Genomic DNA, 13,564 nt, shown 5'->3' with positions numbered 1-13,564 from the left:
TCACTGGTCCTGGTTCTGGTTTCCTATGATGAAATAGTAACACAGATGCTCCAAAGTGACTTTACCTGAAGCAAGGAGAGATATGGACATAAAATGGTAATGAGACCCACATGTTTGAAGTGGGATCTATTATTTTTTGCTTATCTTTCTCCTCACTGCTAATGAAATCACTATAGAAAATTCATTCTGGGTGAAGTAGACCTTTGATCGCTTTGATGGAGATTATATGCATTTGATCAGGTCTGAGATTGCAAAATGTTCTTAAATTACGCGTTACATGATTTGGATCCTTGGAAGGAAAGCCAGGAATATTTATCTGTCCCAACTCAATTTGTTTTGACAATTTCGTATATATATTTATTGGTTGCTCTATGTGACAAGGTATTTATATACTTCAGTGGCGGCAAACGCCCTCACACATGTTGACGAGGTCATTAATGCGTCCTTTGGGCCAAAACAAGAAGTACGTCTTTTTCTTTCCCGGAGCTCATATCTGTTGATGGAAGTGCATCGGGCTGATGATAGGCAAATGCCTCTTTTCAACTTTTAAGTTTTAAATGAGTATATGATATAAAATCCTAAGGGGTGTTTGACAACTTCCACACCATAGTTTCAGAAGTATTTTTTCGTAAAACGAGATAAATTTCTCTACATATTTACTTCGTAAACCGTAAAAGTACTTCTAAAACTATGGTTTGGTTTTTATCCAAACACCTTCTTAATGTTATAGTCTTCTCATAATGAATTTATTGAACCCAAATATATGCAATTTAATATTTTAACTTTTTTTTTTTTGACCAGAATTTAATATTTTAACTTAAACGTTTTTTTAATTAATATTATAAATTTATACTACGTATTATTTAATATTTTGCAGTCTTCATACATATATTTCTTCTAAACTTAATCTTTTTTTTTAATATATTTTATTTTCACTAGATAATGTATTTCCTTTTAAAATATTTTGAATTATTATTCATTAAATTATTATATTTTTTAAACGACATGGTATTTCCCCACCCTATATTCTGATAAAGTACTACATAAAATTGAGCATGTATGAATTTATATTCTCATGTTGTACCAGAAAAATAGAGCTTGTCGATGATAACCTGAAAAACAATACTTGGTACACTTCTCATAAAATTTAAATGCATTTCTAGAACTTGAATAGAGAAAAATATTGATAGGAAGTCAATGTGATTGTACTTAATCTAAATTTTCTAATATTTTTAAAAATATATTATTTCCCACAATTAAAAAAGGTCCTGACTGCCATTGGAAAGAGAAGTAATAACCAAAAAGGAACTCTTAACTTCAAAGTGACAGTACATACTACATATTTACCAGGGTCTTGGTTCAAGATATAAATCCCAAGTCTCCTCCCTTCCCTTAGAAAGTTTTAGGTGGAAGGTAAAAGCACTTGTTCCTCCAGTAGTTTGAGTTCAATTCCCAACCTTCATGGAAGAAACAACTTGGTTAATAATTAAGATGGGCTTTACTGTTCACATTCAATATGAGGTTAGTCTTTGTTAAGGCTTGAAGATATTCCTATCCTAATGTCTCACGAGGGGAAAACACTAGAAGGAAAAAACTTTCAGCGGAAGAAAATTAAAGTCTCAATGAAACTTTCATTTCTCTTTCCCTCCAATATCTCCGTTCAAAAGCTTACCAACTTAATCGTATGGGGCAAAGAAATACTTTGGTTTTGGCAGTCAATCTCTGCGATTCCGGATCCTGGTTGCCCTTGGATATGCCACCCTCAACTGAAGCTTGTGCACATGGGCAGTCAAAAAAGCATTGCATTGAGAGAATAAAATGAACACAGTTACTCTTGTTATTATGAATATCAGTAAATTATTAGAAATATAAGCAAGTGAAGAGCCAATCAGGATTTAAACACCTGAATCTGCTTGGAACACAAGGTAAAAAATGTTGGGCAAAATGGAAACCAAGTAACGAGGTGATCAAATGTGAATGGGCTTGTCAAAAGTGGCCATTGCAGCTTCTTTTACAGCCTCGCTCATTGTCGGATGTGCATGGCAAACACGTGCTATGTCCTCACTCGATGCACCATACTGCAAGGCTACGGCCGCTTCATGAATGAGCTCTCCTGCATTGGGTGCCATAATATGCACCCCCAAAATCTTGTCTGTCTCCTTTTCAGCCAATATCTTTACCAGTCCTTCGGCATCATCGATTGCCTTAGCCCTACTATTAGCCAAGAAAGGGAACTTCCCCACACAATACGCAATTCCAAGTGCCTTCACCTGCTCTTCAGTCTTCCCAACGTATGCGACCTCAGGATGTGTATACACAACCCCAGGGACCTTGTCATAATCGACATGGCCAACCTTACCAGCAATGTACTCTACACAAGCTACCCCATCCTCTTCTGCTTTGTGTGCTAACATTGGACCTGGAATCACATCTCCAATTGCATAAACTCCAGGCACATTTGTCATAAATTTTTCATCAACTAAAATCCGTCCCACCTTGTCAGTTTCAACTCCAATCTTGTCCAACCCAAGTCCAGCTGTGAATGGAGTCCTACCAGCAGATACAAGAACAACATCTGTTTCGATAGTGCTCGTGTCACCTCCATCTGCTGGTTCAATTGTCAGCTTCACACCGTCCCCAGAAGCATCCACTCCTACCACCTTAGTTTTCAGCTTGAATTTCATTCCTTGCTTTTCAAGAGAACGCTGGAACTGCTTTCGAACTTCCCCATCCATGGTTGGAACAATATCTGGGGCGAACTCAACAACAGTTACCTCAGAGCCAAGTCGGCCCCATACTGATCCCATTTCCAGCCCAATATAGCCTGCCCCAATGACCACAAGTCTCTTGGGGATTTCCGACAAAGAAAGGGCACCAGTTGATGATACAATTTTCTTTTCATCAATAGGGACACCAGGCAGAGATTTCACATCAGAACCAGTTGCAATTATAATATTCTTGCCTTTTACAACAGTATTCCCACCATCAATGGTGTCCACAGAGACTTCGGATGGGGAGGTAAATTTGCCATATCCTTTCACATAGCTTACCTTATTTTTCTTGAATAAACCTTCAATACCGCGAGTAAGATTAGACACAGCTTTATTTTTCTGCGCCATCATGGCTGGCAAATCTACCTCAACAGATTGAAATTTCACCCCATGGCTGGCAAATGCATGTGTTGCCTCGTGGTACATATGGGAAGAATGCAGCAGTGCCTGAACCAAACCATCAAAAAGACTGCCAATAAATAAGTATTTTGTCTAAAAATAAGACTTCATCCATTATTGTTTTTTTCAGATGTGCACCTTCAATTTTCAGTTCATGATACGAGGATAAAAAAGGTTACTTGACTCAATTTTACATTTGGAAATAAAACAACTTGATGAAACATCAACGCAAGTCTACAAATGCAAAACGATTTGGTATGACAAATCATGTAAAGTACAAGTATAAAATAGCTGCAACTCAGATTCTGAAGTAATGAGGAAGGGTCTTAAGGGCTCATGTCCATTTGATAATCTCTCTAAGATGCAAATTATGCTCCAGTGCCCATATCCGAACTTTGGTATTGATATATGTGATCAACTCATTCTTTCAATAAGGGGCATGGTATATAAAGCCCAGATATATAGCCGAGGAGAAAAATGAATCATCCAAAATTCTGAGACAAAACTGGCCAAGTCGGACAAGTCATACAAGGTTTATCAAATCACAGACAAGAGACATCGAAATCCATATTCATACTTCTTCAAACCTTCTCGATATCACCGCATTACTAACTTTATCCTTTCTTGAGCTAATGAGACTGCCCTTGATGCAAACAACCGGCGTCCATAGGTTAGAAATAGTATGATTCACAACTGAGATTACTAATGCTCGCCTAAGCTATTTGTACCCTAAAAAGAAAAATCTCTTTTCCAGAAAATTCTTTGTCAAGCAGGACAACAATTTAATACCAAGAAGTAAACCGGAGAGCTGGATTGGTCAAACAAAGGAAAAAAAAAAACCCGTAAAAAGGCAGAATTCAACTAGAAGAAACTGGACAGGATACTCCATAAGGTTCAACCGTAACAACTGACAAGGAAATTCAGACACATAAGTATTCTTCCATTAAATGCAAAAGCATAGATTACCTTGGACGGGATGCAGCCAACGTTAAGGCAGGTGCCACCAAGGGCGCCACGCTTCTCGATACAAGTGGTCTTGAGACCAAGCTGAGCCGCTTTAATGGCGGCGACATACCCACCAGGGCCACCACCAATGACGACGACGTCGTTTTCGTCAGATCCCGAAGCGAATCCCCTGGAGAAAGAAGCTAGAGACAGGGAGTACCTGAGAGTCTCCGGGGATAAATTTCTCGACAGAAGGTAAGCCTTCCGTCTAGCGAAGCTTGCCATAGCCATGATTGATCGTCGCTTTCTTCTTCTTTGGTCTCCGACCACTCAGTGTAAGATAAAGAAAACCCTCGCTTGTCTTTCTTGAAGACGAACAGTGACCAGAGAAATGTTCCTTGGTTCGTGTGCATTCGTCATCTTCCTCGTCGATTATCAGTTATGAATTAATATTATTAACTAATTAACTAGTTAATTTATAATGGAGTACCACTAACAATCATCATCATTATTTTGGATGAAAATTTCCCACCAGTAATGTTATTCGTTTTACGTTAAAAAAATAATTAACCAATGTAATATGAGAGATTAAAAAAATTAGTTAAATTAATTATTTGTAATAAATTTTAAAATATCTTTATTAATCATGTGTGTTGGAATTATAAATTAATAGTAAGTAATTAACATATGTAATTACTGTATATATTACTTGAGAAAAAATAATCTTAAGTAATTCATCTTATGAAATAAACTTTAAAATTACATGTTCTGTAATTTTCATTTGACTTCTAATAAGATCTCTACATTGAAGGTTTTTTGAACACTTAGTTTCACTTTCACGTGATAAAAACTAACTACAAAGATCCTATTAATATAAAGACTTAATGAAAAAAAATATATAAAACTTGATTAAATGTGAGGTGAAATTATCGAAAATTTCAGATTAATTTTCCCAATCAATTGTAAAGAAGGTAATTACTTCTTTTAATGGGGACTTAAATTTTAATTTGTCATGTTATAAGGGACTAACCCTCTTCACTAAACTACTATTTGTTATATATTATTGCCAACTAGAAGATTTCATTGGACCTAAAACTGCCTTCAAACATAATGCTAGACGATCAAAAATAAACTAAGAACTAAAATATTTTTTGGTTTTTTCTAAGTGGATGTTTCATTCTATTGAAATTCGAAAGTAAATCCTGAGTGAAAGATCCAACAAAGGTTTTCCAAGAGCAGCCATAAGCAATTTTTGCAAAAAAGAGGTTTCCTTACCCAATCAAAAGGGCAAAATCCTCTTAATGAAACTTTAGCAATTCAATCGGCAGTTAAATCTGCTTCTTTAAAATCTATTTTCAAGAAATTTTCTTTTATTATTTCATAAATGAATAGAAATGAAATTCTGTGCAAAATCATTTGAGATTGTTGAAATCAGAGAGAAAATAAATAAATATGTTATAAGAATTGATTAATAATATAATTTTTCTACAATATAAAGTTGATTAATAAAAAAGTATTTTGAAATTTTTAATGAAATATTTTTAATTGTATTAAAAATTAGACTAAATTATATGTTTTAAAAAATGCAGTGGAGGTTTTTATAATTTTACTAAAATTGAAGTAAAGTACATGCATCTTACCCTTGTGATTTTCACAGGCTAAATCGGCCCAGTCATCCAATGTCTTCATTTTATGAGCTGTCATTTTAAATGTTTGGTTCCCCCTGTAAACCGAATAATAATAATAATAATAATAAAAAAAAATAATAAAGCTATCTTCTGCAGCTGCGTTCTGATTTTAGGATAACATAATTGTAGAAAAAATTTCCACAAGAATGTGAAATTAATAAAAAATATGAAACAATCTAGGAGTTCTAGAAATAACTGTCTAGCAGGCCATACAATCTGGGTGGCAATAAATATTCCACAACCCAATATAGTTCAATACTTCTACAATAGGCAATACAATCTAGGGGTTATAGAGATAATTTACAACGGGGAGCCAAATGGTAACTTCAATTTCCCAGAATGACTTTCACTGCAGATATCAAAGACAACCACTAGAGTGAGTCAGACCATGTAAGTCATCCCAACTTGAATGATGTTAGTGTGAGGAACTCTCATGTTCGCTGTGCCTCCTCTGCAGTTATTTCTCAGAAATGAATAGAAATAATTGATCACTAGCTTCTTGACGAAAATGGAGTTCTTCTTTGCCCTCACATCCCCATGTCCAAGCAAATAGGTGAATCCTGAATCCGTCGCTTCCCTTAGAGCAGCAAGCTCATATTCAAGACTAGGGTCTTCATCTGATGACATGGCGCTAGCCGGCAGCAAGATTGAAGCTTGCTTAGAGGTAGAAGCTCCTGTTTCTTCTGGTTTTTGACCCTGCATTAATGGAATCCTTAGGTCCTCAGACACATTCCCACTGGGAAGGTCAGAGTCCTTTGATATCGCCAAGACACTATCCACGTCCTCATTTTTATTGACCTCCCAGGAACTATCATGAGCCTCCTTTCTCAAGAATCTCTCCAGGCTTTCAATGAGAAGCTGCTCAAATGCATGGTGATCTTCCTTCCTTACATCTTTGTAGCCGTACCGGGCAACACAGCGAAACATGTGGTAATCTTTTGGACCGACTCTTCGAAACAGGAATCTTTCCTCCAGAGGAACCACTGGGACTGGGACATATTTAATGCAAACAAAAATTAAAGTGGAGTGGACAGCAGGGAGGTTCAAGAGGAACTGAGCAAAAACAGAGGGAATGCCATTGACAAGTTCATTGTATAACAATCCAATTCCTGGTACTCTTACAGTTCCAAGATTGGAGCCAAGATCAACCATGAGGTCCATGGAGATCTTCTCCCTGACTTCACTTTGGTATTTCAGAACACTTCCATAGTTCCACGTGTACATTATAGAGAGGAAAAAGCAAGCAAAAACAAGTGGAAGCCAGCCGCCCTCTGTGATTTTGGATAGGACGGAGGACATGTAAACGAGCTCTACTGATCCAAATACGAGTAGGAAACCAAAAACTAGGAACAAGTTGGTCTGCCAGATCAAAAGCATTACAAGACTCACCAAGGTGGTGCTAACCATCATGACACCTACTTCAGCAATGCCTGCAACAATGATATGAATTTCACAAAAAGATAGATTAAATATGGTGTCGAGTATTATAGTACTAGCCATGTTAGCTGTATGTTGACCTACCTAATTTGTCCCTTTAAGCTATGCGATAACATAATTTTCATGTAAGCCAGCAATTGAATGCTTTTATATGAATGCAGAAAATGCATTTGAGCATAGAAATGGAATTTGATAAATTATTTTTATCTAAAAATCAAGAGAAAAAGTGATTTCAAGTCAATCCATAGTGCGGGCATATGGTTTATTATTACTGGCATCAGAAAATACTAAATAAACCATTCAGGAACTATGTTCAAGTGGTGTTTTAACACAAAGGGAATAAACAGTGTGATTCTATCATAGTGATGTATTTTATCCTACTGTGTTCAAAAGCACCCACGCCATTTAATTTTGGACTGTAGTGAAAAAGTTTTATTCACATAACAATACCAATGCAGTTATTTAATTTTTTAACACTTCGAATTGTAATCATGACCAACTTCAAACATAGATGGCAAACCTAGGATAAGAAATAGTCAGTAAATTATTCTACAAAGTACTTCCAGAATCCATTCAAGGGTCGCTTTTGAACCAGAAAAGAGAAAACAACACTTCGAGAAGATTGAGAGGTGGGATACTTTACCATATGCATTTGCAATACTAGTGGTGCTTTGGAAGATGGAAACAACTACTATGCACATGATCAACAGAAAATAGTTGATTACAGGGATGTATATTTGACCCATAAACCTCTTTGAGGTATGAATAATCTTGAGCCTTGGAAAGCAGCCTAAAGCCATGGATTGCTTTACACATGAAAATGTAGCAGATATCATAGCTTGGCTGGCAATCATAGCAGCAAGTGTGGCTATCACAAACACTGGCCAGAACAGACTCTCTGTATTACACAAGGAAGAAACAGCAGGTGCCAAAATGATTACAGTAGAATATGCACCTCTTCATTATAATTTGAAGGACAATACTTTTATGTACTAGCACACTTGCAGTTATATCAACCAACATCACCTGGAACAGATTCATAGAATATTCTTGAATGAGCATAAGGGTGCTTCATCAGATAAGCAGCTTGGCCCATATAAGCAAGGAGGAGACAGGGAAATACCACAAAAGAAAAGGCAATCTGTATGAGCAATGAAATGAAACTTAAACTACTCATACAAGGATTAACATACTTATCTTATGGGTTAAATCTTCAAGAAAGAAATTGATGAATCACAAACCTGAATTGATCGCACAGAAAAGTGACCCAGATCGGCAAACATTGCCTCGGCACCTGCAAAAGAAAACAAAAGATAGATACAAGCTACTGGTTCCTTTTAGCCCCCAGGTGAAAGGCCTATTTCAACGTATCACAATTTTCTCATTATCATGGAAAAGATCATATTAAATTTAGAGTATTAGAATAACTTCTAGGTCATTCACATTTTGTGGTGTATCCTAGCAAATCTGTGGTATGTGCATCATACCAAAACACATATCAAGAATCGTATCATCAGGCATCAGCAAACTCAATACCAAGTATATCATCTTTGAAACAAAGAAAAAAGCTTCATTGCTTTGTCATAGAGAGGCAATGTGATGTGGTACAAATTAAGTCAAACTAACAATTATTATTTTTGAGACATTTTCCTTTTAGCAAAAACTTTTCACATGTTGACCACCGTCTTAAGGTGTGATGGTTATCAAATCATCATCCTTTTCACTGTGCATAAGCGCAAGAGTGAGAGGAAAGAGTAGGATAGTTTCAGCAAGTCTTTCTTGTATCTTCTATGCTATTGCATATTCTACTAGCATCTAAAATTAACCACCTAAATTATTATAATCATCTCATCTCCTGGCTCACAATTCTCAACCTTTAAGGGAAAAAACAAAAGTCTAAAATAAGGGCACTAAGTGATTATACGATGGAGATGAGAGAAGCAACGGTCATAATCGGGGGCTATAAGAAAGGTCAAACCCACACTGCAAAGCCAATCAACCAAGATCAAGAGAAATACGTACCTGTAATGCACAAAACACAACCTCCAAGAGATGACCATGCAGTTTTGGTGTTCTTCATAAAGAAATAATAGATATAAGCTGGGTTGAAGGCTCTCAGAACACTGATGTCATGCTTGAATATGTTGTATATTCCAATCAAAGCCAGCGAAGAGAACCATAAAGCAAGCGCAGGAGCAAACATGAAACCCACTTTACCAGTTCCAAACTGCTGTATGCTGAACAAAGCCACAAGGACTACGATTGAAACAATAACCACCTCCTCTGCAAGTAATAAGAAGGGAATAAAGAACTAAGCTTTGTTGTTGAGATACCAGCACTGTCTGTTGCTCATAGTTACACACCACAAGACAGCATTCTTAAGGAAACCAAAGCGTCAGTTGTTAAAAAGTCAAAATGCCAATTTAACAAGCAAAAATTTGACTCCTCAGAAAAAGATAATTTACTAAAGTATGTTTTTAGACAGAACCATCTCTGACCTACTGAGGTCAAAGCCTACCAGACTCACTGGTTGAGAATCTCGGAAAGACTTTGGCCTCAAGAGATTTGCTCCAGAAATGTATAGATTAATCTTTCATTCCTTTGGATTATCTCAAATAGGGAGATCTATCTAACCAGCCCTTAACAAAAGGCCACTGGTTTATTTCTTTGAAGATATGTCAAGACTTTGACCACAGTAGCTTATAGCCCTATATTCCTAAGGAAATAATAGAAGAAGGAAGCAGGCAGCACGAGAACCTCCATATAAATAAAACCTCTACAATTAAAAGATGAAATTGAAAGATGAATTGGAATCTTAGTACTATTTACACTCCTAAATTGTGTATTTATTCATCTCTGCTTTCATTCTTTGTTGGTTGGTTTTCGTTTTTATCCAACTGAAGAAAAGCAAGATTCTTATAGAGAAGTGGAAAATATACTCACTTGTATCAAATCCATTAATTTGACCTTGCAAACCACTTATGGCAGACATCACTGTGTCAGAGACAAAGAAGCATCAAAGTCCCAGTTAAGTTGCAACACAGGCAAATTTTTTCCAAACATCAGCTTAAAAATAGAACAGAAAATGTTAAACAAATAATAAGAAGTTCATGAAATTGATGTTCTAGTAAAAATGCAAAGCCAATTAATGAAATTAACAAAGTCCAGCCCCAGCCTTTGATGGACCACAGCTGCAAGCCCCCATGATGGCACCAAATACACTTAGTTCATGCTATATAAAATGAAAAACTTGTTTCAGTTAAGGAGGCAGGTTATTGTGTAATACTGGCACTTTGCATGATATGAGGAAATTAATTAATTTATCAGAATGCTGATAAACCGGATATAAATACTAAACATTTCCTTTCAATTAGATGGGGATCTTATTTCAGTATACACAAGAAGATTGATCCCATAGGAAACACATTAGCTTGGAACAGATGACGCTAACTAAATAATGAATGCAAATAGTAATCTCACTGGTAATCAGGATATCCATAGCCTCTTGATAAATAATCATGTGACTGCCATTCCATAGCAAATTAATGGGTTAAAAGTACTCTCTGAGCTACCCAATCTTCACATTGTAATGTTCAGAGCTGATGATATGATCTTTGAACATTCAGCAGATTTAAAACAGAGTCAAGTACATCAAGGTCGCTTCTTTTGGAGTTTGTCACTGCGACTTCACTTAATGAAGATAGCATGTTTATGTACCTGATATTGCTGGGGTCAGAATACCATCTCCAATAATCATGGAAGTCCCCATCAGAACCAACAGCAGCAGAAGGGTTTTCAGAGATGACTTTCTTTCCAGTGTTTCCTTTACGGTCAAAGCCCTTGCCAGCTCTGGAGTGGGTAGTTTAAGCTTAAAGCTAGAGATAAGCTCATCAGCTTGCTGACGATTTGGAAGAAGACTCACATTTGCGTACCTACAAATCAGCGAGTACAGTGCAAATGTTCCACCTACAATTAAGTTCATTAAATGCACAAAGAGTTGGATTTATAATAATGACAAATAAGTCAAAGTGAAGACTTGACAATGAAATTGCAAATTCATTACCTTCTCCATTATCATTTGCCTTGAGGACTATAAAAACATACTTTGCCAAGGGTATAATTGCTATTGTGTACATCACTAATGATAAGGCGCCCAAAATATCAATTTCTGACTCAATCGGAACCTTACTGAACACATCAGAGAAAACATATAGAGGACTTGTTCCCATATCACCATATACCACACCAAGAGTCTGAAATGCTAGTGCCAGTGTGGTCCAAAAGGAAGGATCCTGATTCACGCAAGTGCTAAAGATTAAAAAAGAGAGATGCCTTTGTATTCACCATTATATGGTCAAAAGGAGTCGCTGTCGGAAGTGGTGTAATGTGCATTCAAATTCTCCATGATTTACATTTCAATTCTACAGTTATAAGTACACTACAATACAGTTCTTCGATCTTCAGCTACTTCCAAATAAATGGATAATTCTAAATGTAAAGTAATAAGAGTTTGATGTGCTCTACCAAGTTAATCATTTAACCATTCATCTTTCCATCTTACTCAGCTATTAAGTGTGCAATAATACTCCCAAGCTCTGAGGTTCTAGCTGTTTTTCTTCCCCGTTTTGATATTTGGTTGGTTCTTTTCCCCTTTTACACACTTTGAATGCGGAAAGGATAATTCTAGCGCAGCATTTTAATGTAATTTTTATCTCTCATAAACTTTTCCAATACAAATGGCAATGAACTAATGATTTAACAACAAACAAGTTTGGTGTTTTATTCAAGACCACAGTCCTGGATGTAGAGTTTCACCTCAAATACATAGGCTCAAAAATTTCAACCCCTATGTTGGTCTTTGAATATCGATTCATTTCTCGTTAGTCACTGGAGCATGCATAGTCAAAAAAGCTATCATAAAGTCAAGGACTTGGAAGAAACTACCTTGGAGTGGTGATCGTGTTTCCCAAAAATCTCCATGGCCTCTACATCAAGTGAGTCAACTCTCTTGGGCTTCTTCACAAGCCTTCTTCGAATTGATCTCAATCCTTCATTCTCATTTTCCTTCGTCCACGGAGTAACCTCCCACTCCACTTCCGTCCCATCGACCCACCTAGATCCGGTGCTTCCACCGCTGCTGCTACTAGCCAACAATCTCACACTGCTCTCTTCAATTTTATCCACTCCCATTCTTCAGAGAACAAAGAACCGTGAGAAAAGGGGGGGGGGGGGGAACCACTGGCCCAAAAACTTAGATTCGGCTCAAAGTCTCCAAGCTTTGACTCTAGTCTAGTGCAGTATCAGCTCTTGAAAGTGTGAAACGGTATCAGTAAATTTCGATCGTTTTTGAGAAAAAATCTCATCCTATTGCTAAATCTTCGACCAATTGTAGGATTTGTGAAGCAGGAATAGAAGAAAGTTTGAATTGGCTGCAAAAGACAAGGACAAAGCACGAAGCACTTCAATCACGAATGAGTAATGCCCAATGATAGATTTTTTTTGAAAAAAGAGATAAATTATTATTGATTTACTTGGAAGGGAATCTGGCGGACCCGCAACATGATAATTTAGACAAATAATGAGAAAAAAGACAAGGTCGTTGATGTGGACCAGGAAGAGGGACACCATACTGGAGCAGGATCAGTGTCAGACTGCATGTGTCCGGGTTTTTGCAACGTGAATTCTGCACGGCATTGACCGAAAACGTAGGGGTGCTATTGGTACCGCATAAGATAAAAACAAAAGATAAGAGTCAAATAAACTGCTTTCCGTATTAATTATAAGATTTTATTTATAGATTATAAATAAAATTTTATAAATAGGATCAGATATAGTATTTTAAACTCAACCTGAGTTTTCTTTTTCTGTCAAATTTACTATATTTTTTTAAAAATATTTTTATTAATTATAGAACATTTTCACCAAGAGATAGTCTTAATATGTATGATTAAATAGGATAATTAGGAAAAATCAATATACATTTGTTATAAATAATCAATTTAGTGAATTTTTTTAATCTCCTCAAATTAGTTATCTATCTCTTATATTAAAAATTATATTTAGTAATTTATACTCCTTCTGGTTCTCTTTATCAGAACATAAAATTTTAATTGCCTTGGTCCTTTTATAAGATCTCAATTATGATTGTCTGAACGTTTAGTGTGTTTTTACCATTTTTTCCCTAATTAATTTTATATATTACATTAATTAAAAGGTTGGTAACTCGGTGTATTACATTCTCTTTCATATTCTCTCTTTTACTTACCTGTTACAAATAAGAGCGTGTTTGGAAGAAAAATTTATTTCTTACATATCTATTATTTT

At 36.1% G+C, this 13,564-nt stretch overlaps 2 protein-coding genes across 2 annotated transcripts; both read right to left on the bottom strand.

Moving 5' to 3' along the window:
- Positions 1 to 1,784: 1,784 nt before the first annotated feature.
- On the bottom strand, positions 1,785 to 4,502 carry LOC114739801 (dihydrolipoyl dehydrogenase, mitochondrial). The gene is made up of 2 exons (XM_028927878.1): positions 4,137 to 4,502; positions 1,785 to 3,218 (listed from the first exon to the last, which is right to left on the bottom strand). Exons 1-2 carry the CDS (start codon positions 4,404 to 4,406, stop codon positions 1,968 to 1,970), a joined length of 1,521 nt encoding a protein of 506 aa, XP_028783711.1. The 5' UTR covers positions 4,407 to 4,502; the 3' UTR covers positions 1,785 to 1,967.
- A 1,408-nt stretch (positions 4,503 to 5,910) lies between these two features.
- Positions 5,911 to 12,688, bottom strand: LOC114739800 (putative potassium transporter 12). The gene is made up of 9 exons (XM_028927877.1): positions 12,185 to 12,688; positions 11,304 to 11,532; positions 10,958 to 11,206; positions 10,184 to 10,234; positions 9,263 to 9,523; positions 8,482 to 8,534; positions 8,267 to 8,381; positions 7,884 to 8,138; positions 5,911 to 7,233 (listed from the first exon to the last, which is right to left on the bottom strand). The coding sequence occupies exons 1-9, from the start codon at positions 12,428 to 12,430 to the stop codon at positions 6,185 to 6,187; spliced, it is 2,508 nt and encodes an 835-aa protein (XP_028783710.1). The 5' UTR covers positions 12,431 to 12,688; the 3' UTR covers positions 5,911 to 6,184.
- Between the last annotated feature and the right edge of the window lie 876 nt (positions 12,689 to 13,564).

The sequence above is a fragment of the Neltuma alba genome, unplaced genomic scaffold (assembly GCF_004799145.2).
Source record: "Neltuma alba isolate B1F8T4 unplaced genomic scaffold, ASM479914v2 tig00002910_pilon, whole genome shotgun sequence".
In the NCBI taxonomy this organism is placed as follows: Eukaryota; Viridiplantae; Streptophyta; class Magnoliopsida; order Fabales; family Fabaceae; genus Neltuma; species Neltuma alba.
Note: the sequence above shows the minus strand (reverse complement) of the source record. Positions and strands in the feature narration are given on the sequence as shown.

Excerpts from the sequence above, each read along its gene's own strand:
- LOC114739801 (XM_028927878.1), bottom strand. The coding sequence starts at position 4,406 with ATGGCTATGGCAAGCTTCGCTAGACGGAAGGCTTACCTTCTGTCGAGA. Across the intron at positions 3,219-4,136 it reads TTGGCTGCATCCCGTCCAAG|GCACTGCTGCATTCTTCCCA; the intron begins GTAATCTATGCT and ends GGTTTGGTTCAG.
- LOC114739800 (XM_028927877.1), bottom strand. The coding sequence starts at position 12,430 with ATGGGAGTGGATAAAATTGAAGAGAGCAGTGTGAGATTGTTGGCTAGT. Across the intron at positions 8,382-8,481 it reads TTTCTGTGCGATCAATTCAG|ATTGCCTTTTCTTTTGTGGT; the intron begins GTTTGTGATTCA and ends TTGCTCATACAG. Across the intron at positions 8,139-8,266 it reads ATTCTATGAATCTGTTCCAG|AGAGTCTGTTCTGGCCAGTG; the intron begins GTGATGTTGGTT and ends TGTGTAATACAG.